Genomic DNA, 23,875 nt, shown 5'->3' with positions numbered 1-23,875 from the left:
TCGTATTTGTTTAATGAAATATCCTGTACATTATATTGGAACAGTGGTTGTTTGATAAGCAACTGATAATTGTCACGTGTCAGATTTCCATCTAGAGCATCAGCTGAGCGACGTTGCTTTGCAGACAGCCCTCTGCAGCTCCTCTCGTCATTATGCCGGGCGCTCGTTCCAGATCTTCCGCGCCTTGAGACAACCCCTCTCTGCCCACGCTGTGTCCGACCTGCTTTCACGCCTGGTGGAGGTTGTGGGGGAACATGGGGATGAAGTACAGGTGTGCATCCAACAGGAATAGTATTAAATAATATCCATGCATCCAGTTTGATTGGAGTCTTACTTTCAATCGTATTGCTATAATTTTTATTTTCTTGCCTTCCAGGGTTACGTAATGGAGATTTTACTCACTCTGGAGTCTGTTGTGGATAATTTAGCTGAATGTCTGAACAACAGTGAACTTATGGCAGCTTTGACGAGGTGAGAACTGCATGCCGTACATTATGCTTTTTTTACTTTTTCAACCTAGATTAATTCATAGCTACAGCACACTACCATTCAAAAGTTTGGGGTCAATAGTTGTTTTTTTTAAGGGAACTCAGATATTATGTATTATTATATGTAGTAGAAAGCTCATGAAAGATGTACATTATTTAAAAAATCCACAATGTTCTATACATATTTTGGACAATCTATACAAATGGTTGTAGTGGGCTACTGGCGCTAACCATTGTTGTTTTTTTACCACAACACAACTCTGAAAACAAAATACTGATACGATGCCACATTGTGCGGCTTTTGATTGTAATTTTTAGTCAAAGGGCAACAAGAAAAGCGATGTAAGTCTTCACTGCTTTTCAATGCTTTCCTACTAATAAGAAGAGGAGAAAAGAATGGCAAGATACCTGTGGACGAATAAAACTTCCTAAAGACCAATGTCTTTGTTCTCTCCACTTTAGCCCTGATGCCTTTGAGGCTTTTAGTAGACCGCAGCTACTAAAAGAGATTACAAATGGCAGAGACAAGAAACGCTAGATCCCATCCTGGCAGGATGTAAACACGTCAACGCTTGTCAAAACGCTGTAGCCACTGAAGAAGTTTCTCAGCACGTATTTCACTTGATATCTGGGGGCGTTTAGACTCCTTATGCGGAAAATCGATGGTACAGCATTTGGTTTAAGCCTATGTTTATATCCATCGCCACCTGTAGCTTTTTTAGTAGCTGTGGTCATCATATTAATATATTTTATTTTCCGAGTTGTGTTGTGGTATAAATAGCAACAGGTAGCGTCAGCAGCTCACAGAGTGCAACCATTTTACATCATCGAAATAAGGGTATAATCCAAAATATGTATTAAACGATGTGGATTTTTTTTTAAATAATGTAAATCTTTCATGGGTTTTCTACTATATATTTCAGTAAGAGACATAATTTACGTTACTTTAAGCCATACAAGTCTTAATACGCAGGGATCCCTTTAATAAAATAAAACTTTTATTCAGCAAGTTTTTTTAATTTGATCAAAAATTAAAGACTCCAAAAAATGCTGTTCTTTTAAACTTTCTGCTCATCAAACAATCCTAAGAAAAATATATCACAAAATATTTCACAATTTCCACAAAAATATAAAACAGCACAACCGTTTTCATGTTTTTTTTAACACTAAATCAGCATGTTATAATTTCTAAAGGATCATGTGACATTGAAGATTGAAGTAATGTCTGCTGAAAATTAAGTTCTGCCATCACAGGGATTTATTACATTTATATTCAAAAAGAAAACTGTTATTGTAATGATATTTCACAGTATTACTGTATTTTGGATCAATAAATGCAACATTGGTGAGCAGAAGAGATTTCCTTGATAAACATTAAAAACGTTCCGCCCCCAAACGTATAAATGGTAGTATCGATAATGTAACAGAAGGGGAAAAAAGTATTAAATTATTCCTCTGTCTTTGCCACATACAGAGATTCATCTCCAGACTTCCTGGTGAGCGGGAAGCTCAACCCAAACCGTAAGAGCACAGGGCAGCTGAACCTGCACCAAGAAGGTGGCACTAACGAGAGAAACAGGCACCAGCGCAGTTACTCTGTCCCCAAGAAGTTTGGTGAAAGTGGGGAAAACTCATCTGCTAACCCTCCTCGCAGCGCCACACTGGACCGCATCCAAGCCTGTACCCAACAGGGTCTTGCCCGATCAGCCCGCAGCACATCTTCCAATTCTACCCGTGCTGACACAAGTGTCATCACCGACCCTTCTCATTCCAGTCACCCCGCCAACCTGCTTGCCACCATCTTCTGGGTGGCGGTGTCGCTCATGGAGTCAGACTTTGAATTTGAGTACCAGATGTCATTGAGGCTGGTTCACAAACTGCTGGCACGGGTTCCATTGGATCTGCAGGAGAACAGGGAGAGACTGGAGAAGCTCCAGGCCCAGCTGAGGTGGAGCGGCTTTTCCGGGCTGCAGCAGCTGCTCCTCAAGGGATTCACCTCTCAGACCACAAATGATCTTACGCTTCAGCTGTTCTGTCAGCTTACACCTGTTTCACGAGTGCCGGTAGTGGACACATCGCAGGCTATAGGTGGGTAGAATGATAACCTGTTCACACATATCTAATGTGAGTAAATGAATCAAAAGCAGTGACGAAACAGTATTTGTGATTGCTTTCTACTCCTGTCCCTTTGTAGACTTTGTTAGTGAACAAAGAAATGGTGTTAGAAAAGATTAATATTTTGAATAAATGCTGTTCTTTTTAACTTTTTATTCATCAAAGAATCAGCACAACTGTTTCCAGCACTGATAATAAATTAGCATATTCAAATGATTTCTGAAGGATCGTGTGACACTGAAGACTAGAGTAATGGCTGATGAAAATTCAGCTTTGCATCACAGAAATAAAAGTATATTAAAAATAGAAAACTGTTATTTTAAATTGCAATAATATTTCATAATATTACTTTTTTCTCTGTATTTTTGATAAAATAAATGGAACTTTGATGAGCATAAGAGGCTTCTTTAAAAAACCTAAAAAATCTTACTGATCCCAAAATTTTGAACGACAGTGTAAAACAGTTTTTAGAAATATTAGCCCAGTATATTGATATTCTAAAAACATTTAAACATCTAACCTGAATTAATTATTTTTTAGTTGTAATTATAAATATTAACTTATGTGTAATTATTTTAAAATTATTTAAATTACTTAATTTGAATTAAGACATTTTTACAAGTTTCAAACAGTGTTTTTAGAAATATTAGCCCAGTATATTGATATTCTAAAAGCATTTTTAAACATCTAACATGAATTAATTTTTTGTTATAATTCTAAAAAAATATTTTTGATTGTTTTTAAATTATTATAATTACTTAGATAATTTGAATTAAGGCATTTTTAGAAGTTTAAAAAAGTTTTTTTAGAAATAGTAGCCTAGTATATTAATATTCTAAAAACATTTTTAAACATCTAACCTGAACTTATGTAAATAACCTAACTTTTCAGCTTTGGTGGTAACATCCCTTTGGATTTTGTACACATTATACTTTTAAAGAAATTTCAGATTGAAAAACTCATACCGACATGCATTAATAGGATATTCAGCATTCAAAATATAACTGACAATGATGATGATTTAGTCATTTGCATACAGTCTGCTTTTACATAATCCTTTTACATTGTTTTACTTTTAAATTTTTGTAAAAAAAAAAAAAAAAAGTGTAATATTTATCTATAATATGTAATATTTATTTGCTTTCCTTTCACTTAATCTTTGTTTTATTCTCTGCCTGCTCAGGTTTTCCTCTGAACGTGCTTTGTCTGCTGCCTCACTTGGTACAACACTTCGGTAGCCCTACGCAGTTTTGTAAAGAAAGTGCTGAGAGGATCGCACAGGTCTGCCCTGCCTCCTTTTCTCTACCCACTCCTGCTATGAAACACACCCTGCACTTCATTGACATTTACACCTTATTATGAAAACAAACTTGACTCATTCTCAACACCTAGTCCTGTATTACATCTAACTTCAGAAGTGTTTTTTTCTAGACTTATATTTCTGTGACACAACTGACCACAATAATTAAAGTATTATTAATATTACACCATACAAGTATAAAATTACTTTATGAGCTTTTAAGTTTTAAATACATGTCAATTTGACTGTTTATGGTGTTTTTTCTAGGTCTGTCTGGAGGAGAAAGACAAGAACACTAAACTTTCTCACCTAGCTCATGTAATGACCCTGTACAAGACTCGTTCTTACACCAGAGACCCCTTCTCGTGGGTCAACGTGGTCTGCCGCTACCTACATGAGGCCTTTTCGGACATCACACTTAGTTTGGTGACATATATGGCTGAGGTGAGCTGCTCTGCGGCTTAAATGTACAAATATATGTTACAAAATGATAGAAATAAGTATAAAAGAGCACCCTTTTAATACCAGCTCTCTTCATAGTTGCTAGATAAAGGATTACCCAGCATGCAACAGCCCCTGCTGCAGATCATCTATAGTCTGCTAAGCCACATGGATTTGGCAGGAATTCAGGTCAAACCTTTCAACGTAGAGGTGCTAAAGACCATCGAGAAATTTGTACAGGTGAGATCCTTCTTCTTCACTTGATTAAGGATTCATTTGAAAGAATTTCTCATTTGTCATACCAATGTGTGTGTTCTCTAGACGGTTCACTGGAAGGAAGCTCTGAACATTTTAAAGCTGGTTGTTTCCCGTTCGGCCAGCCTATCCCTGCCGTCCTACGCCCATGGTGACCTAGCCCACCTGGAGGTTAGCCGTATGATGTGGGATGGCTCGTCTAAAGCCCTGCCAGGAAAGACAATGGAATTCCATTTCGACATATCCGAGGTACTTTACACAGTGTGCACAATACATTTTGTTGTTCAAATTAGTGTTAATTTCTTTGACGAATAATTTTCATCAAAATTTTCGACATTTTGTCACAGACGATAACGAAACAAAAACTTGTTTTGAATGACAAAATATGTGAGGAAAATCTATTGACATTTTCATTAACAAATAAAAGAGACGAAAATGTTAAGGAGGGATGATTTGGGAAGAGATTAATTCAGAACTAATCTGCTGCATTAAATTGTTAGGAGGTTAGATGCTTACATCTGAACTGTATCATAGCCTATTGATCTGTCCGGCGGGACATAAACTAGCATACATTTGCTGCATGTCTCATAAAACTTTAAAAAATGTCAATATCTGTGAGTAAGAGAAGAGCAGACATGGAAAATTTGATAACGCAAAAGAACACTTAATTCGGTCAAGTTTTCTGCAGATAGACACTGAAGCAGCGGCTCTCACACAGCATACAAGTACTCTTTCACATCACATGAACAGAGAAACAAACACAAAATAATGTTGAATTGTCCGTTTTGATGAGTATTCACGTAAATGCACATATCGGACGTGTATCAGTACATTGTATCCGTGCATTTGGTTTTAAAGGGACAGCAGCCTAATTTAGTTGCTATTGTCTGTGGCATTGATGTTCTCTTGACTGAATCACTTCAGTAGCCCTAATAAAGATTAATCCAAGAAGGAAGAATGTGGTAAACAAGTTGTTGGTAAACAAGAATGCATAATTCGCCTAAATATCCATTGGCATTTCATTGATAAGAAGACCACGTTCTTGTATTTTAATGAAAAGTGGTTTCATTTCATTTTAATATAAAGGCATGTTGTGTGTCACAGCAGTTAAATCTGTGTCTGTCATGATAAAATCTTAATATCAAACCAGTACAATGAGTTTGTTCCTTTTAGAGAATGCTTAATAAATGCATTATGCTGTAAATAAACCCATTCGATTTTAGCTGACTAAATCTACTGTAGATTAATCAACTAAAATCTTACGATATTTAGTTGACTAAAACTAAAACAATTCGGATGACTAAAATATGACTGAAACTAAATTTTAGTCAAGACTGACTAAGACTAAATCAGAATTTGCTGTCAAAGTCAACACTGGTTTAATTGTTCACATGCATGTTTTTCTTTCTTTGCTGTAGGCTAAAACAACGTTTATAGTTTTGAAACTATCAGTTTTCAGTTAGATTATACACCACAGGTTCTCTGACTCATTCACCTCTTCAGGTGTGGCCGTGTTGTTGTTTTTGAACATGCATTTGTTATCAGATCCCTTGAAGGGCGTAGCCTCTTTTCCTTTGTTTTTGGTACATTTTAGGGCAAAGGGAAGTCGCTCAGGTTCTCAACTCGATTTCATATGCAGAAATGGGGATAATAGTCAACGGAAGCTCTGGGAGATGTGTTTTGACTGCATTTGTGATTAATAACCGCTCAGAATAAAGTGTGGGTGAGATCCTGCCTCTCAGAGGGTTTCAACGGCAGTCTAATAAACAAAAGGATGTGATGTCAAACCTCATAGAGCAAGTTAAGAAAAAGTGACTGCTTTTGTGTGATGTTTGACAGTGAGTAGGTCAAAGAATGTAAAACCTAAACAGTCGCTTCAATTTCAGGGTCAATTCTGGTTATATTCATTGCGTGTAATAGGACAACTGATCTGGAACAAGCATGTCAATAATAACTGGACAAAGATATCCATTTGCATTCACATTTATCTCAGTTTTGTAGTGGTGCAGGAATCAGGTACTGTATCCAGGTACAACAAAAACCTCCTTGCAGTCAACTTTGTGTGTGATTGCCCTCTTGTGTCTTCATGCTCAACTACAGGAAACCCTCAGTTCCTAGAATTGAGTCCTTGCCTCTGGTCCACCCTGATGAAAGCATTGATATCCTGTCCAGATGTGGCATGTGCACAATGATAAGGAGTTCAGCAATTAGGCTGTTTTTCCACACTTGCTTGTTTATCTACAGGAAGACTGTGACTCATGGGTAATGTGAGACTGCGAAGAGCCTGTTGTTGTGCTGGAGTGCTCATATTTGTGTAGGGGGTTATGTGTGTATGTTGAGTCTATATTGTAAAATATGTTTGTTTTTGAATGAGTGACATATGTATTGTGTGCATATGTGTGTGTTTGCGTCCAGACGCCGGTTATTGGCCGCAGATATGATGACCTGCAGGGATCAGGAGGAAGAGATGGGAAAGCCCGCGCAATCGCAGTGACCCGTAGCACATCCTCTACCTCTTCGGGGTCCAATTCAAACACCGTCTTGGTGCCAGTCAGCTGGAAACGGCCACAATCGTCACAGGTGACAAGCATTTTATGCTTTTGATATTAGTCATGGTATGAAGGAGGTAATTTGCTGCTCTAAACAGTGTCTTTTAACTTCCTCTTTGTTCTTGATGACATTAAATCAGCGATTCTATCAGAGTCTGTTTTTTCAACTGGTATTTTCCTTTTGTTTAACAGAAACGCACAAGAGAGAAGCTAGTGAATGTTCTGTCACTCTGCGGACAGGAAGTTGGGCTCACCAAGAACCCATCTGTAAGTTATCACTGCCACTGTTGTTCATTAAGCTTTATATGACACTTATCACTTTGGTCTGGAATGCAGGACTAGTAGATCTATCAATGTTTATTTTATATGAATAAAAACCCTAATTATTGTGCATTTAATGCCGTAACAATTGAAGATGCTTTGTTTGTATACTCAGAATCCATGTTGACTTGACTGTCATGTTTGTTTGTCTCAGGTGATCTTCTCATCCTGTGGTGATCTGGACCTCATGGAGCATCAGCCTAGTCAAGTGTCCTCTGAGGATGGGACCCGGGAGGACACTCTGGATGATACCACATCAGAGCAGCAGTTTAGAGTCTTCAGGGACTTTGACTTTCTGGATGTGGAGCTGGAAGATGGAGAGGTGAGTGGAAAATCTGACATAGAAGATCACAACACAGTCACAACATTTATAAGGATTTCTATTTCAAACATACATATAGTTGAAGTCAAAAGTTTACATACGCCTTGCAGAATCTTCAAAATGTTAATTATTTCACCAAAATAATAGGGATCATACAAAATGCATGTTATTTTTTATTTAGTATTGACCTGAATAAGATATTTCACATAACAGACGTTTACATATAGTCCACAAGAGAAAATAATAGTTGAATTTATAAAAATGACCCTGTTCAAAAGTTTACATACACTTGATTCTTAATTCTTTGTTGTTACCTGAATGATCCATAGCTGTGTTTTTTGTTTAGTGATAGTTGTCCCAGGTATACTGGCCGCTGTTCTTCAGAAAAATTCTTTAGGTTCCACAAATTTTGTTTTTTCAGCATTTTTGTGTATTTGAACCCTTTCCAACAATGACTGCGTGATTTTAAGATCTATCTTTTCACACTGAGAACAACTGAGAGACTCATACGCAGCTATTACAGAAGGTTCAAACACTCACTGTTGCTTCAGAAGAAAAAAAAAACGATGCATTAAGAGCCAGGGGTGTAAACTTTTGAAAAATGAAGATGTGTACATTTTTCTTTTTTCTTTTTTACAGTTTCCTTCTGAAGCATCATTGAGTGTTTAAACCTTCTGTAATAGTTGCATATGATTCCCTCAGTTGTCCTCAGTGTGTAAAGATGGATCTCAAAATCATACAGTCATTGTTGGAAAGAGTTCAAATACAAAAAAATGCTGAAAAACCAAAGAATTTGTGGGACCTGAAGGATTTTTCTGAAGAACAGCGGGCAGTTAAACTGTCCCTCTTATTTTGCTAAAATAATCAACATTTTGCACATTCTGCAAGGTGTATGTAAACTTTTGACTTCAACCGTATTTATAGTGTATATATTGTGTCTAACAAATACATTTGCAAACTAAGAAGAGATTCCTTCCTTTTCTTTTAAAATTCTTTTGGTTAATGTAATTGCATGTCATATAAATAAGTTTGGATTCCACTATTTTTATTTTTATTCAAATTGTTCAGTTGAATCAGAACTGTAGCCAGAATCATTGAATCAGATTAATTTAAAATTCCTATCCCTACTAACAAAAACCCAATTACTTTGTCTTTTTAGCTTTCTTTCTTTCCTTATTCTTTCAGTTATTTTATTCATGTTCTCTCTGGATAATGAGATAACACTTTAGCTGATCAGAAACTGCCTGACTAATGTGCCCATTGCTTTTCCTCTGGTCTTTCTCACTGTGTGGCTAACACTTTCTCTCTTTCTCTCCTGTGCTGCCATAGGAGCTGCAGGTAAGAACAGCTGTGTTAGCGTGTGACATAAAGGATGGTTGAGGTCATGTTTCCATATGTGTTCAAAATCACTTGATCAAATGATGTGTCAGTCATGTAGACTCTCATCTGTCATAGGCTGCTGAGACCAAAGAGACTTCTTGTTGTCATATTACATACTATAGAAATGCATGTTAGCAGCATCTCAAGGCAACATTTTTGTGTCATAGAAAATTTCATTTCACATGAAATCATTCCTCACTACTTTAGTTAAAGAACTATTAAAATTCAGATTGCTTTAAATACATATTAGAGAAAATTGCAAGTGCGGAATAGTTAAAGCAGGTTTCTTTTTGTGTTGTGTTTTGCTTAGTTTCTTCTTGACTACAAAGCAGCTTTTTTTGAGAAATTAGTAACGTTTTCAGATATTGGTCTATTGTGTTTACTATATGTTTGCATGTGTTCTTAATTTTTGCATGATTAATTAGCAGTGTATTATGTCTACTCCATTAGGCCGAAGAAACCAGAATAGTTTGCACCCAACATCAACTCGTGCTAGAGTATACAGCTGTTAAATCAGTGTGTTGTGTTTGTTTTAATAGGGTGAGAGTATGGATAACTTTAACTGGGGAGTGCGTCGGCGTTCTCTGGACAGCACAGATCTGACTGAGCTCCTGGAGGAGAGCCAGCACTCCGACATCACTCCCTGCATCGGCCTACACGACGCCCAACAAGACTCCGATGACTCTTCTGAGGAAGAGTCCAATTCAACCAGCCAAAGCCTCTCCCACTCTCAGCTAGTATGTGCTGTCTGTCTGTCTAAACCAGTCTTAAGTAGCATGGGTATATTTGTAGCAATAGCCAAAAGTACATTGTATGGGTCAAAATTATAGATTTTTCTTTCATGCCAAAAATCATTAAGATATTAAGTAAAGATCGTGTTCCATGAAGATATTTTGTACATTTCTAACCATAAATATATCAAAACTTAATTTTGGATTAGTAATATGCATTGCTAAGAATTTCATTTGGACAACTTTAAAAGCGATTTTCTCAATATTTACTTTTATATATTTAATTTTATAATATTTAATTTTAATATTTTAAGTAGATTTTTGGAACCCTTAGATTCCAGATTTTCAAACAGTTGCATCTCAACCAAATATTGTCCTAAACCTCAATTTAAAAAGATTGACCCTTAGGATTGGTTTTGTGCTCCAGGGTCACATATATCATTTTACCTATCTGTTTTAGCTTGATGGTATTTTTCTAAAATTGGGCATTTTTTCTCATTTCAGACCATGAACCTCTCTCCCTCGGAGGACACAAATCATACAGACTCTCTGTCCACTTCCTATGACACCACATCAGCTGATCCAAATTCTCTTAATGCTGCTACACCTTGCTTGGGAACATCACTACCAGATGACCACATCATGCCGCCTGTATGTTTAAAATTGCATTAAGCCCATTAGAACTTATTCTGCAAGGGTCCAAATAGCACCAAACCTAGATGTACTTCATCTTGCAGTTTGAAGATATTACTGGCATGTGTATTATACATATGCATTTTTATACATTTTGTAGTACATTAAAGAATTAGTTCACTTCCAAAATAAACATTTCCTGATCATTTACTCACCCCTATGTCAATCCAAGATGTTCATGCCTTTCTTTCTTCAATCGAAAAGAAATTAAGGTTTTTGAGGAAAATATTCCAGTTCAATGGGGATCAGTGGGTTGAAGGTCCAAATTGCAGTTTCAGTGTAGCTTCAAAGGACTCTACACAATCCCAGCCGAGGAATAAGAGTCTTAATTAGTGAAACAATCGGTTATTTAAAAAAAAACTATTACTTTTTAACCACAAATGCTTGACTGAGGACCACTTGACTTTCTCTCTTGTCTCTCTTAAATTTTTAACTAAAAATCTGTCGAGTTGACCACTAGGATGGAGTATGAACATAAACACTATGGAAAGAAGATCACCAGTGACCTTCTCTCATCTTTACAGGTTTTACCAGAAGACGAGGAGTCAAATGTCCAAGAGGACGACCTGCCATTCGGTGTGAATGAGCTGCCAATGAGGTTCAACTGTGGCTCTAGCACTAATCTGGACCTTCCTGCAGAACAAAACCGTGCTGGAATCCAGAACCCAAACTCCCTGCCCAGGTGAACACATCAGCACAGTTTTATAGCATTAGACAACTGTTAACTGGCATGGTTATTGAAGGGTAACCTCCTTTATTCTGGTTTCAATAGCTACCATTTTGGGGAGGACCGAGATGATCTGGATGAGCTGGGCTTTCCTCCTCCACCCTCCCCCTTTTTCTCTGCCATCTTGGCAGCATTTCAGCCCACGGTGTGTGACGATGCTGAAGAAGCCTGGCGGAGTCACATTAACCAGCTGTTGTGCGATACGGATGGGTCTTGTGCCGTCTACACCTTCCACATCTTCTCCACAATGTTTCAGGTGAAATCTCCATTATACATACACAGTCCTCTTTGAAGATGAGTATTCATATTCGCTATTTAGAAGTCCACAAGTAGGTTTTACCATTGTTTAAATGTATTTTTCTTTACAGAACTTGCAAAATAAGTTCTGCTCCCTGACCAGCGATGCCGCCAGTTACCTTGGAGATGGTCTGAGGGGAATTGGGTCAAAATTTGTGCAATCATCAGAAATGTTGGCCTTATGCTCAGACTGTCCCACGCTGTATGTGGATGCTGAAACGGTCAGTGGATATTCAGTGTTGATTACACAAAGCCGTGCTTCAGGGACCTAACCAAACAAATAATTATGCCTTGTCTGTTCTCTTGTAGATTGTTTCTTATGGGCTTCTAGAGAAGATGAAGTTCAGTGTTCTTGAGCTGCAGGAGTATCTGGACACATATAACACCCGGGAGGAAGCAGTTGTCTCAGTAAGTAATTCTAGCCTGCGAAGCTTCTCATACAGAAGCAGTGAAGTTGCTCCTGTAGCTCGCACTACAAAATTGACCCTTCGCAAAAACCCGCCCTCCTTAGTTACTGTTGCTATGTCCGACAAACTATGCCGTTCTCACACTACACATCATGTTCTCATGCAGTAAAAAAAAACATCGCAGAGCAGTGGAAACTGACAACATGCCGACAGACAAGACAGAGCTGGTATAAAACAAGGTCTTAGCTTTAAAATTTCATTTTTTTAAGGAATTCAAACAATAAATACCGATCACTGTACTGTCTTATTAGATCAATCGACACTTGAACCGATCATATTTTCTTATTTACTTAAAGCTCGAAATGAACATCAGAACATATATTATTTCAACTGGAGAGGCGTCAGTACACACAATTTTTTCAAGTTTAAGTCCACCGAAGTTAATCTACTCTCCTGTATGATTTGTTTGACTGACAAAATGGTGGATTCTGCATTATGATTGGTCAGATCGCCTGTCAATCAAGCTGTTTGCGAAGGGTCAATGATGTAAGACCTCCAATCATGTGACTTACAAGAGGTGTGACAATAGCTCTTTAAGTGATCAGACTTACAGTTTGCACAGGATTGATGATAAAACAGAAAAAATGTGTTCAATTTGCATTGAAAGAGGTATCATGCTCATATAGTCCCTTATCTTCTTTCAACAGTGGTTGCAGAACTGCAAGGCCACATTTCCAAGGTATCCTGATGATGGTGTGATCACCTGTCAGCCTGGAGACTCTGAGGAGAAGGTGAAAATAGCCATCTATGTCCTTTTAAAATGAGCCCTTCCATTTTACCACTGTTTACATGAATCAACATTCATAATATGTACACAATATTTCCTGTTAAATCTGTACATATTATGTGATTCAGTGGGTCATAAACACTATTCAAAAGTTTTGGGTTGGTAAGATTTGTTTAAAGAAAGTCTCACCAAGGCTACATTTATTTGATCAAAAAGCAGTAATATTGTGAAATAGCATTACAATTTAAAATGAGTATTTTATTTTAATATATGTCTTAAAATGCAATTCATTCCTATGATGCAAAGCTGAATTTTCAGCATCATTACTCTAGTCTTCAGTGTCACATGATCCTTCAGAAATCATTCTAATATGCTGATTTGCTGTTCAAGAAACATTTATTTTCAATGTTGAAAACAGTTGTATACATACAATACAAAATTTTGTAACATTTTTACTGTCACTAAAATTAATTTAATGCATCCCTGCTGAACAGAAGTATTAATTTCTTACTGACCCCAACCATTTGAATGGCAGTGTATATATCAGTGCAATATGTGATGTAATATTTCTTCACTCCTCTTCTTCTTGTCACTTTGTGCGCCTCCTCTTCATCCTTTGCATGATTTATATGGCTTGGGTTCTTGGATTGAATGCGACTGACACTAATTCTCTAATTATGTGAATGGGATTTCTAAGCATAGTGGCACAGTCTCACGGATTGCATGCTGGGTATTAATGCTGTCTGTTTCTCCCTTCTCAACTCTTTCCTGTTTTTTGACATGCTCTGCAGCAAATGGAAACTCTGGCTGTAAGTTTCAAACTAAAAACTGTTCTCTTACTCATCTGTTAGAGCGGGTGGTCTGTGTTTGCAGCTTTATAGGTTACTACATGCATCGGTTCAGTTTACCTGGCAGCGAGTGTGTTTACTTGCATGATCTTTAACAATCTTATGCTAAATAAACACTTTTAAGATCATGTAAATGACTTAAACAGTGTTCTTGTTTTTCAAGACTACAAAAGTAATAAATCAAACATTGTTTTCTTTTTTATTGTTATAACCTTTGTGTATACACACTGGTGGATGTTGGAATTGTGTATTTACTATTTATTGCTGTGAATATGTATGATTCATTTGTCATGTCATGTGACTAATGTATCTTTATCATCCACAGCAATTGGAGTTGTGTCAGCGACTCTACAAACTTCACTTCCAGCTCCTTCTGCTGTTTCAGTCCTATTGTAAACTCATCGGACAAGTGAACACCATCAGCTCTGTGCCAGAGGTACACAATACACCCATTACCCTGCTGATACACCTTCTGGATTTAGTCTGTCTCAGTTTGTTCTGTTTCTTCATGTCATTCCAGACAGACTGGATGATGATGAGATCAGATCTCAGTGTGGAGCACTGGCTGTTGTCAAACAAAATCTCACTGGATTATTACAATTAATGGCAAAATGAATGTTTGAAAATGTAAACTGATATTTCCTACTGACACACTTCAGCAAAACATAGACTGACTTAAAACCATTTTTTAGCTGGTGAAAATACTAGTGTTCTAATAATTTTGGCCACCACTATCTTAACAAACATTGTAGAATTAAATAGCAAATAAAATGATTGCAAAATAAATTAATTTGTTGACAATTTGGGCATTTCTACAGTTAAAATGGTAACCATAGACATTTTCTGTTGTTCTGCTTCTGTGCTGTTCAATACCGATGTCGTATCAGCCAGCAAAACGTAAAAATAAAATTTAGTAAAAAAAATTTAGTAATTGAGCAAAATTCATTTGGCTGACTATAAAAAAAGTAGCCACTAGCTGGTCGACATATTTGATTGAAAACACTAATCACATGCTTTTAAACTGTAGCTGTGGAACATGTCGCGTGAGCTGAGCGATCTGAAGAATTGCCTGCGGCTAGCAGAAGCCTCATTAGGTGGTGATCTAGATGACCGGCAAAGGCATGGCTCCCAGACCATCTTTCCCAACTCAGAGGCAGCTGTACAGGCCATCCTGGAGTGCTTGAACAACAACGAGTTCTCCATGGCCATCCGTTACACTCAAGAGTGCAGGTGAGATATGATACCACTAGAGGGAGACAAAACTCTGTTTATTGTGTTGTATGATTAATTTAAAAAAATCTTAAAAGGATAGTTAACCAAAAAATGAAAATGCTGTTAATTAATTACACACATGTCACTCTAAATCCGTAAGATCTTCGTTCATCTTCAGAACTCAAATTAAGATTTTTTTTTTTTTTTTATCAAAAACATCTTAACTTGTGTTTTGAAGATGAATAAAGGTCTTACTGGTTTGAAACAACATGAGGGTGAGTAATTAATAATAGAATTATCATTTTTGAGTCCCACTTACTTGATTATTTGGCACACATTCAACAATAAAAATATGTGGTTATGTGCATTTTTCTGACTATTTATTTAATGTTAAAAATGGAGTGTGTTCCAGGAAGTGTATATACAAATCTATTAAAATTTAGATTTGTATATATTATTAATCAATTTGTTTTGTAAGTTTAGTTTTTGTTAGTTTTCTCTCATGTTCATTTTATTTTTAGTATTTTAGGACTGTTAGTTTTAATGTACAAACTATTTAAAAATGTTTAACATCTTTTAATTTCTTAGCACAGTCTGGTGTTACAGTATCGAGTGACATTTTTATGTTGAATGAAGGCGTTTCAATTTTTTTAATATACTAGGGATGTAACAATATCAATCTCTCATGATACAATAAAGTCCAGGAGATGATATTTATTGCAATATTTAAAAAAGAAAACAGTTAAATTCTTCTATCTAATGCACTTTGAGAGGTCAAAATTAAGAGCTCAAACCCATGTTCTTAACTAAGAAAACTTAATTCAGAAAAAAATCAATGAATTGACTTGTACCTGAACTCAACCCTCTTTTTATTTGTGGTATACTGTCTCAGTCTAAAATACATTCACACTGGTGTTTTAGGATAATAATATAATAATAATAATAATAATAACAACAATTTTATACTATTGTTATTCCTATGACAGTAACAGCCATATATTGTAAAACAGTTGCACTGTAAGATAAATGAAAATGAATATTTCATAGCTATATTATTTTTGTTTTGCACTAAAGTAGGGGAATTACAGTACTTTATTCCTAATTTCTACACTTAAAAGAGATATTTTTAATTTGGACTGCAGTATCCTTACCCATTTAAACCACTAGTTGTCAGCAATTCATACTGCACTTCTAAGCTTTTATTTCAGCGGAAACAGCAGTAGAGCTTTTATTTTGAAGAAAAACTCCAGCTTCAGTTAAAACAGGCTTACAAAAATGCATCTCACTACATATCTAGAAAAATGCTGTAATCATCTGCCACAAAAATAAAGCATAACTAGTGAACTGCAAAAAATGCTTTTCTTACTTAGATTTTTTGTCTTGTTTCCAGGCAAAACATCTAAAAATTCTTAAATCAAGATTGAGTGAGTCAAAATTAGGTGAGATTTTGCTTGTTTCAAGCAAAAACACACTTAATTTTGACTTGGTTTTTTTTTAAACAAGACAATAATTTTTACTCGTCAAGAAAATCCTTCTTGATTTAAGATTTTTTAGATATTTTGGCTGGAAACAAGACCAAATATCTAAGTAAGAAAAGCATTTTTTGCAGTGTGGCCATTGCGTTCCCAAACTCAGATACTGTGCCAAAGCATAATGGCTCAAAACACAACTTTAAAGATCTTTTATGTTAGAATAAGAAGATTAAATATATTTTAAAAACTACACCTTTTGCCTTAGAGACCTATCATTTCATATCAAGTTTTGCCATTGTGATACAATGATATTGATAATCCCGTTACATCCTTATAATATACCATGTATTAGAAAGTAAAATTAATTTGTGGGCATTTTTATTTTAGTTGTTAGTCATGGAAATGTTTTTACTTATAGTTTTCTTCCACTTTTTAATTTAATTTAATTTAGTTTTTATTAAGTTAATGTTTTCAAACATTTTAAACAGTGTGTTTAACAGCGCATTATTTTTCATTGTGGTTTTGTGCCTGATATTGAGAACTGAGAAGCATGACTATTTCCTGGTACTGAATTTTTAGTATTATTATATATCTTTCTTCTACTTTATAGACGAATGTGGCCAAATGACATTTTCGGTGGCAGCTCAGAGGACGAGATCCAGACTCTCCTCAACGTCTACTTCCGCCACCAAACTCTGGGCCAAACTGGCACTTTTGCCCTGGTGGGCTCGAACAAGGACATGTCCGAGGTCAGCACGAAAATCATGGAGCTCAACGGAGAGATCCGAGACATGATCCGCCGCGCTCAGGGGTACCAGGTGATCTCATCCAGCCTCCTAGACTCCAGCGTTTCCGGCGTGAGTCTCTGACAGGAAGCCTGCAGCACCCCAGACCAGCCCTGGCCTGGACCGCCCGACCACTGGATTCCTCCATAGTCACCCAACCCCTCCTGCGCCAGCCCTCATCCCACGACCCTCCTCCACTTTTGCCACCCGCCCCAGGCCAGATCCAGTGTGACATTTGGGAGTGCTGCCACCCTTTTGAGGGTGTTACTCAAAAACTTGTGCCCTTCCTAGGGAAACTTGCACGAGCATCCTTGACTGTACTGAACAGGAAGGGGCTCATGAGAGTGAGCGTATCCTCAGGTTCTCAAATGTGCAGCAATAATGGAGAAACAGAGCTGCTCCTGCGAGATTCCTTGGATTGAGTCACTCAAACGCATCTTTTAATTATTGCACTATGTTGACATTTTCATGTCGTAAATCATGAGAAAAAAAAATCCTGTTTGCTACTGAGAGTAATGCTGCATTTTTGGAAAGGAAGCATCCAAGTGAGAACGTCCACTTGGTTTGCTTGTTAACGTGGGGAATGTGCAATGATGGATCATTGAAACGGATGCCTTTCTACTGTAACTGTTCAATAATGTCTTTAAAAGCAGGACGTGAAGATGGGACGACACAGGATACTGTTTGTATGTCTTCGCTCATCGTCACGATACTCGTAACTGTTTAAAGCTGAGAGCTTGTGTCTTCGTGAAACCTGTCCATCACTGGCGTACCGCTAAATATCAGCCTCCGCACCTGCACGTAGAGACACACAAACACGCTGACATTCAGCGATTTGTTCAAGCTACTACTGCTCAAGCTGATTCTACTTCAAATGCTGATATGAGATTGTTTGGCTGTGTTTCAATCGACGTCCTACGCTCCACAGGCTCTCAACGTTTAGGGTACAATTGTATTTAAGAAATCAGTGTGTTGAACATAGTTTTTCGAAATTATTCTTTGTCAGTTGCCAAGCATGCATTACTGTATTTACTTTCGAATTGTATTTATTAAAAGTTGTATTTTATTAAAACGTTATTTGTATAAAGTGGAAAAGGGAGGCATCACATGGAGATTAGTGTTTGTCACTAGTGCATGCCTAGAGAGATTGCACATTGTAAAGCCTCTTTGGGAAAATTGTCATTGTTTTTCCCCCCCACCGTGTAAATACTTAAAGCTTTTGTGAAGTAAATTGTGCTTTCTTCATGTTGAGATTCTCCACTTTGTTGCAGTTATTCTGGCATCTACAGAATCCAAGAAGAGGAGTGATTTTGGATGCAGGTTGCACCAAAAAAGACGTTTGTTTTCAATGAGAGTTTGATTTGAGTTTCAGAAAATAATAGTTTAACTTACTAAAATGACCCATTTCAAAAGTTTACATACACTTGATTTTCAATACTGTGTTACCTGATTGATCCACAGCTGTATTTTTTTGTCCCTTGTTTGTCCTAAACAGTTAAACTGCCTGCTGCTTTTCAGAAAAATCCTTCAGATCCCACAAATTCTTTAGTTTTTTTCACCTGTTTAGATCCACCTGTCACACAACTGAGGGACTCATATGCAGCTATTACAGAAAAACACTTACTGATGCTTTAGAAAGAAAAAAAAATGCAATAAGAGGGAGTGTAAACTTTTAAACAAAATGAGAATGTGTACATTTTTATTTTGCCTAAATATATTTTTTCCCAGTTTAGTACTGTCCTTCAGCAGCTACATCAGATACTTATACATTCCCCCGAAGACAAGTTAAATTTATCCTGATCTTCAAATTCAAAAAGTTTTCACCCCCAGCCCTTAATGTATCGTTTTTCCTTCTGAAGCATCAGTGAGAGTTTGAACCCTTTGTAATGGTTGCATAGGAGTCCCTCAGTTGTCCCTATTGTGAAAAGACAGATTTCAAAATAGGCATTGTTGGAAAGGGTTCAAATACACACAAAAAAAAAAGCTGAAAAACCAAAGAATTTGTGGGACCTGAAGGATTTTTCTGAAGAGCAGCAGGCAGTTTAATTGTTCAGTATGAACAGAGGACTCAGGAACCATCCTCACTAAACAAAAAACAGCTGTGGTTCATTCAAGTAACAAGTATTAAGAGTATGCAAACTTTTGAAGTGGGTTATTTTTATGAGTTCAACTATTATTTTCTCTTGTGGACTGCATGTAAAAATATTTAATGTGAATCTTATTCAGGTCAGTACTTAAAATAACCCCCAACCACATTTACCAATTTTATTTTAAACCGGTATTCTCTTGCACACAAAAGATGCAATTTTGAAGTATATTGGCATTGTCTGTTACCATTGAATGGTCAGACATTACAACTGAATGTAAATTGGAACCAAACCAGTTTAGCTAGAAAGACTTTACCAAACGCCCTTTTTTGAAACCGTAAATGCCAGTTCATTTTGGATGAACTACCCCATCACAAAAGCAAACGTTCACACCGACAGTATTATGCTGCAATACTTTAATGTTTTTTTATAAATTTATACATTATAATACAAAAATACAACACATACCACCAAAACATGACTTGAGCCACCAATGCAGATTCTAAAACACACTCACAGTCCTGAACAATCAGACTATGTACTTGAAACTGTAGATTGTGTCACAGGAAAGGCCTTTGCCCTTGCAGCGACCACACAGATCCTGGCGGTGAGGACGGCGCATGTCAATGTGCCTCTGCTTTCGTTCACAGCAGCAGCGAGTCTTACAGCAAACCTGGTTAAACACAACATTGTCAAACATTACAAATGAGCAGCTTTAAAATATGCATTTGCTATGCCAAATCATACCTGGCACTGAATGGACTCCACCCTATATGGATTCAGTCCCGCCTGGCACTTCCTGCAGTGCTGCTTGAAGTACACCTGAGGAAACAGCATTCGATTAGGTTTAAGCCTCAAGTCTAAAAGTTAGAAAATGCATTTTACCTTGGAGGTTCCCGAGATGCACCACACGTACGCACTTTCCCATCGAATATTGCACTTACTGCAGTGATAAAAACCATATTTCTGCTCCAGAAACTAAACAAGAATAAGTAGTTAGAATTATCATGATTCATTAGAAAAAAATAAAAAGGTGAAAGAAACAAACACATGGTTTCCACTAAAACGCCAGTTGAGGAACCAACAACCAATCAGAAACTGCCTCAGTGACTACCTTAAATTCATGATATGGAGTTGTTGACTTAATGACAAAAAATAAAAGTATATTATATACGTTGTGAGTAACTGCACTTTTCTTCACCTTAGCAAGTCTTAAGTTGGCGGAAAAAAAAAAGCGAAATGGTTCCATAGACGTGTCGTCATAAGTCTTAGTACTCATCGTGAGTTGTATTTACCCAATCAGCGTTGAGCGTTAACGATTACTTGCATATTTATGAGGACAGTTTTAATCTGCGATTAACCAAGTGAGCAGACTTCGAAACTGGACTGCCTAGGATTCGTTACAAACCTAAAACTATCCATAACTCGAAAGTTACAATAACCATAGTAATATGGGGGAAAAAATCCTGGCTGCCATTGTAGTTTCCTCACAACAAACCTGGAAGTTAGACCGCTTATTTCGTTGAATCATGGACTTCCCCTGCAGTGATTCGTTGTGTGTGGTTTCATCTAGTTTACACTTTTCCTCCTCCTCCTCTTCGTCGTCGTCGTCGTCAGTCTCGCTGTCCGTCTTCCCACTCTCATCCTCTCCATAGTCCTTACGTTCAGCGGCAGTCGTGGATAAGGAGAAAATCCTACGGTCGAAGACCGGAGAGTAAATGGCGACGGGGCGGGAAAACCGCACGGAGTTGATAGGTGTGCTCGGCAACTTGTCTTTCAGCGGGCTGGTGGACGGCGTCCTCAGTAAGTCCCATTTATCACCGCGATAAAACAGAGTCTTGGGTCCGAGCGAGCACTGGACAGTAGCATCTACCTTTGGGTTGACCTGCACACCGAACTCTCTAGTGTTGGCCTTGCGGAGACGCGGCGTTAGGTTCGGGTTCACCTGAGATAATATGGCTTTTAACTGCGCACGCTTATAAACGTCGAAATAATCGAGGGCATCTGGCGCAACATACAGATTGTTTCCCTTTTTGTTCCAGTTCTGGTACTTAAATTTCCCGTTGTCGGGGTAAAAGGGGAAATAGCCAGGATAGCCTCCACAGTTGTAAGGTGGAATGAAAAACTCCTCCATTGCGGTATGATCGAGAGAGAAGGCACTGATGAATATTTATTTTCTTTTTGAGAACATGCCTTAATTGGCACGAACTAATTAGCTTTGATCACGTGTGGGCGTGGCTCAGGGAGAGATTGCGGATGTGACGCATTAGCACCAGGTAATGATCTCTGCATTTTTGTTTATGTGAAAAAAAAAGAAAAAAAAAATTTGTTTATGTGACCACAAAACCAGTCATAAGGGTCCATTTTTTAAATTAAAATTTATACTTCAGCCTTCCATAGATGTATGGTTTGTTAGGATAGGGCAATATTTGGCCGAGATACAACTATGTGAAAATCTGGAATCCGAGGGTGTAAAAAAATCTAAATATTGAGAAAATCACCTTTAAAGTTGTCCAGATGAAGTTCTTAGCAATGCATATTACTAATCAAAATAAAGTTTTGATATATTTACAAAATATCTTTACAGAACATGATCTTTACTTAATATCCTAATAATTTTTGGCATGAAAGAAAAATCGATAATTTTGACCCATACAATGTATTTTTGGCTATTACTACAAATATACCCTTTCTACTTGAGACTGGTTTTGTGGTTCAGGGTCACATATGTTTAGGATTACAGTTGAAACTGCAATCCCCTATTTGACATGACAACTTCAGCTATGGTTCCTTAACTAACTTTTTTTTTCAATTAGCAATTTTACAGTAAAATTATTTAAAGATAATCACTATGATGTTCTTAAAATAACTGAGAGACACGACAGAATATTTGCAAAAAATATTTATCACACCACAGGACAAGGTGAATTATACATATTTATAAAATAATTATTAAAAAGTATTGTATAAATAAATATACTATAAAAATGTGAATGTGTTTATAAACATACACTACCAGTCAAAAGTTTTTGAACAGTAAAAAAAATTAATGTTTTTTAAAGAAGTCTCTTCTGCTCACCAAGCCTGCATTTATTTGATCCAAAGTACAGCAAAAACAGTACAATTTTAAAAAACCTTTACTATTCAAGATTCTATTTGAATATATTTTAAAATGTAATTTATTCCTGTGATTTCAAAGCTGATTTTTTAGCATCCTTACTCTAGTCTAATATTCTTTGCTACTCAAAAAACATTTATTCATTTATTATTATTTTGAAAACAGCTGTTTGTTTTTTTCAGGTTTCTTTGATTAATATAAAGTTCAGAAGAACAGCATTTATCTGAAATATAAATCTTTGAAATATAAATCTTATAAAAATCAATTATAAATCTATTCACCCTTGCTAAATAAAAAAAGTATTAATTTTTTTAATTTCTTTCCCCCAAAAATAATAACTTCAAGTTTTTGAATGGTATAGTGTATAATGTTACAAAAGCTTTTTTTTTTTCACATAAATTCTGATCTTTGGATCTTTCCATTCATCAAAGAATCCTGAAAAAATGTACTCAACTGTTTTAAATATTGATAAAAATAATAATAATAATACAGTTATTGTATATTATTTTATATTTCAAAATTGTACTGTTTTTGCTGTACTTTGGATCAAATAAATTCAGGCTTGTAGAGCAGAAAAGACTTCTTTAAAAAAAAACATAAAAAATGTTACTGTTCAAAAACTTTTGACTGGTAGTGTATTTTATTTATAATAAATAAACAACAAAAAATAAGGTGATTAAAATAGCGAAATCTTACATTTTCTTTACATTTTAATCTAAAATCTTAATTAATTGCATGCAAATTGACAAAACCAGATTACAGAATAGTATTTTTTTTTACTGATTTTTTTAAATAGTAGAGATTTGAGTAGCAATAATAATTTGTCCAGTATGTTGCTAGGCATTCAAATAAGTGGAGGGTAATAAAAGGTGGATCTTAAAAGCCTCTGTTGCCTGTTATACAGTTTATGAATGCAAACAGAGAGAACTTAACTAAAGGTTGACAAAAGGTCTTAAATTCTAGATTCACTATAGTTGAAGCTGTTCAGCTGTTTTTGTATGATTAAGGATGAAGGTTATTTCCTGATTTGTTTTGTGAAGGTCCTTTTGATTTATAATAACTTTAAAAGAAAGTAGGACAAATAAGTTATTACCTGTATTGTACAATGGGATATCTTCAAGCACTGTTAGTAGCCATTTAGCAGAAACTGTCTAATTCAAAGCAACTTTTACGTTTTAGGAACAGACACACTGGATCAACATAAGCAATAAATGATTCTTCAGTTCATGAATCAACAGCCTTTGGATTCACCACCTTCACATACGAAGGAAGGCCTGAAACGTTTTCGACACAAATATGCATCACTCTTCCATACTGAAGTAAGTTCAGTGCTCAGTGAGTGTGCTGTTTTTGTTCCAGCTGAAAGCACACTTTGGATTTGTTTGCCCTCTTCTGTTCTCTCTCTTTCTATCCAACCATCTCTATTTAAAACTCATCTATATGGAATAAAATCAATTTTAGCTATAACAAGAACGTTTCAGAACGTTTCTGTCAGTGTAATACAATACTATAATGCTGTGATATGGAAAATACATTATGC

The 23,875-nt window shown here is 36.4% G+C and overlaps 2 protein-coding genes across 2 annotated transcripts in view; one reads left to right on the top strand and one right to left on the bottom strand.

The window, feature by feature from the left end:
• Positions 1-18,381, top strand: part of fryb (furry homolog b (Drosophila)) — a 64,075-nt gene extending 45,694 nt beyond the window's left edge. The window contains exons 42-63 of the mRNA XM_073829046.1: positions 84-271; positions 377-471; positions 1,963-2,576; positions 3,787-3,884; positions 4,171-4,347; positions 4,444-4,584; positions 4,666-4,848; positions 7,015-7,179; positions 7,341-7,415; positions 7,624-7,791; positions 9,121-9,129; positions 9,711-9,908; positions 10,407-10,553; positions 11,120-11,277; positions 11,368-11,578; positions 11,691-11,840; positions 11,929-12,027; positions 12,734-12,817; positions 13,605-13,622; positions 13,987-14,097; positions 14,689-14,891; positions 16,956-18,381. Coding sequence (XP_073685147.1) covers positions 84-271; positions 377-471; positions 1,963-2,576; positions 3,787-3,884; positions 4,171-4,347; positions 4,444-4,584; positions 4,666-4,848; positions 7,015-7,179; positions 7,341-7,415; positions 7,624-7,791; positions 9,121-9,129; positions 9,711-9,908; positions 10,407-10,553; positions 11,120-11,277; positions 11,368-11,578; positions 11,691-11,840; positions 11,929-12,027; positions 12,734-12,817; positions 13,605-13,622; positions 13,987-14,097; positions 14,689-14,891; positions 16,956-17,214 — 3,551 coding nt within the window. The 3' untranslated portion in view covers positions 17,215-18,381. The remainder of the gene's footprint in view (positions 1-83; positions 272-376; positions 472-1,962; positions 2,577-3,786; positions 3,885-4,170; positions 4,348-4,443; positions 4,585-4,665; positions 4,849-7,014; positions 7,180-7,340; positions 7,416-7,623; positions 7,792-9,120; positions 9,130-9,710; positions 9,909-10,406; positions 10,554-11,119; positions 11,278-11,367; positions 11,579-11,690; positions 11,841-11,928; positions 12,028-12,733; positions 12,818-13,604; positions 13,623-13,986; positions 14,098-14,688; positions 14,892-16,955) is intronic.
• A 1,310-nt stretch (positions 18,382-19,691) lies between these two features.
• zar1l (zygote arrest 1-like) lies at positions 19,692-21,351 on the bottom strand. The gene is made up of 4 exons (XM_073829001.1): positions 20,716-21,351; positions 20,103-20,195; positions 19,965-20,039; positions 19,692-19,890 (listed from the first exon to the last, which is right to left on the bottom strand). Exons 1-4 carry the CDS (start codon positions 21,349-21,351, stop codon positions 19,747-19,749), a joined length of 948 nt encoding a protein of 315 aa, XP_073685102.1. The 3' UTR covers positions 19,692-19,746.
• Between the last annotated feature and the right edge of the window lie 2,524 nt (positions 21,352-23,875).

Source organism: Garra rufa, chromosome 23, assembly GCF_049309525.1.
Source record: "Garra rufa chromosome 23, GarRuf1.0, whole genome shotgun sequence".
Classification (NCBI taxonomy): Eukaryota; Metazoa; Chordata; class Actinopteri; order Cypriniformes; family Cyprinidae; genus Garra; species Garra rufa.
This window is presented reverse-complemented; position numbering and strand designations above follow the sequence as displayed.

Excerpts from the sequence above, each read along its gene's own strand:
- zar1l (XM_073829001.1), bottom strand. The coding sequence starts at position 21,351 with ATGGAGGAGTTTTTCATTCCACCTTACAACTGTGGAGGCTATCCTGGC. Across the intron at positions 20,196-20,715 it reads ATAAGCGGTCTAACTTCCAG|TTTCTGGAGCAGAAATATGG; the intron begins GTTTGTTGTGAG and ends ATTCTTGTTTAG. Across the intron at positions 19,891-19,964 it reads TGGAGTCCATTCAGTGCCAG|GTTTGCTGTAAGACTCGCTG; the intron begins GTATGATTTGGC and ends GTGTTTAACCAG.